Consider the following 633-nt stretch of genomic DNA (forward strand, 5'->3'; position numbering starts at 1 on the left):
ATAAGAAAATCAAACTTTAAGAATTCCTTATAGTAATACATGTAAACAAACTTAAATGTGCTAAATCACAAAAACTATCTACATGCACACACCTGATTGAAGATGTTAGAATCTAAGGAAGCCATAACATCTAGAAGGTTATTAGACACAATCGTTGTCAGGAAGAGGTAGTAATTCCGTTGGAGTAGTCTCCGCGTTCTCCTCTCTTCCTCATCATTCTCTTCAATGGGTTCTGAGAGGGCTGAGAAGATTGCAGACACAAGTGGGACAAAGATGCTCTGCAGAAATGGACTGATCTCCTTCTGCAAAGGGGGGAAAAAGAAGAAAAAAAATAATTTTTTTCCATAAATCACAAAATATGATAACATACAAACAATAAATAAACATAAAAAAGACCATGAGATAATGAGACCCCTTCAGTACCTGGAACTTGGTGATGGTCTGGTTGATAAGTGGCAGGTACTCTGTTAAGATTGTGGGTGAAGGTGTATGAAGAAGAGCCTGAGATGCAGGAGGAAGCAGTGGCATCAAGCTCCTTCCATCCAGACACACCACTAATCTGTGCATCAACTGCCGAACACCAGAACCAACCATCTCTCGCTCTACTCCACCTATACTACACCATAACATAGT

General features: G+C 39.7%; 1 protein-coding gene across 1 annotated transcript in view; it reads right to left on the reverse strand.

Moving 5' to 3' along the window:
- LOC119594003 (exportin-T-like) overlaps nt 1–633 on the reverse strand; it is a gene marked incomplete in the record, with an annotated part of 14,234 nt that overhangs the window by 3,713 nt on the left and 9,888 nt on the right. The window contains 2 exon segments of the mRNA XM_037943030.1: nt 93–302; nt 424–605. Of these exon segments, the coding sequence (XP_037798958.1) occupies nt 93–302; nt 424–605 (392 nt within the window).

This window comes from Penaeus monodon, chromosome 33, assembly GCF_015228065.2.
Source record: "Penaeus monodon isolate SGIC_2016 chromosome 33, NSTDA_Pmon_1, whole genome shotgun sequence".
NCBI classification, from domain to species: Eukaryota; Metazoa; Arthropoda; class Malacostraca; order Decapoda; family Penaeidae; genus Penaeus; species Penaeus monodon.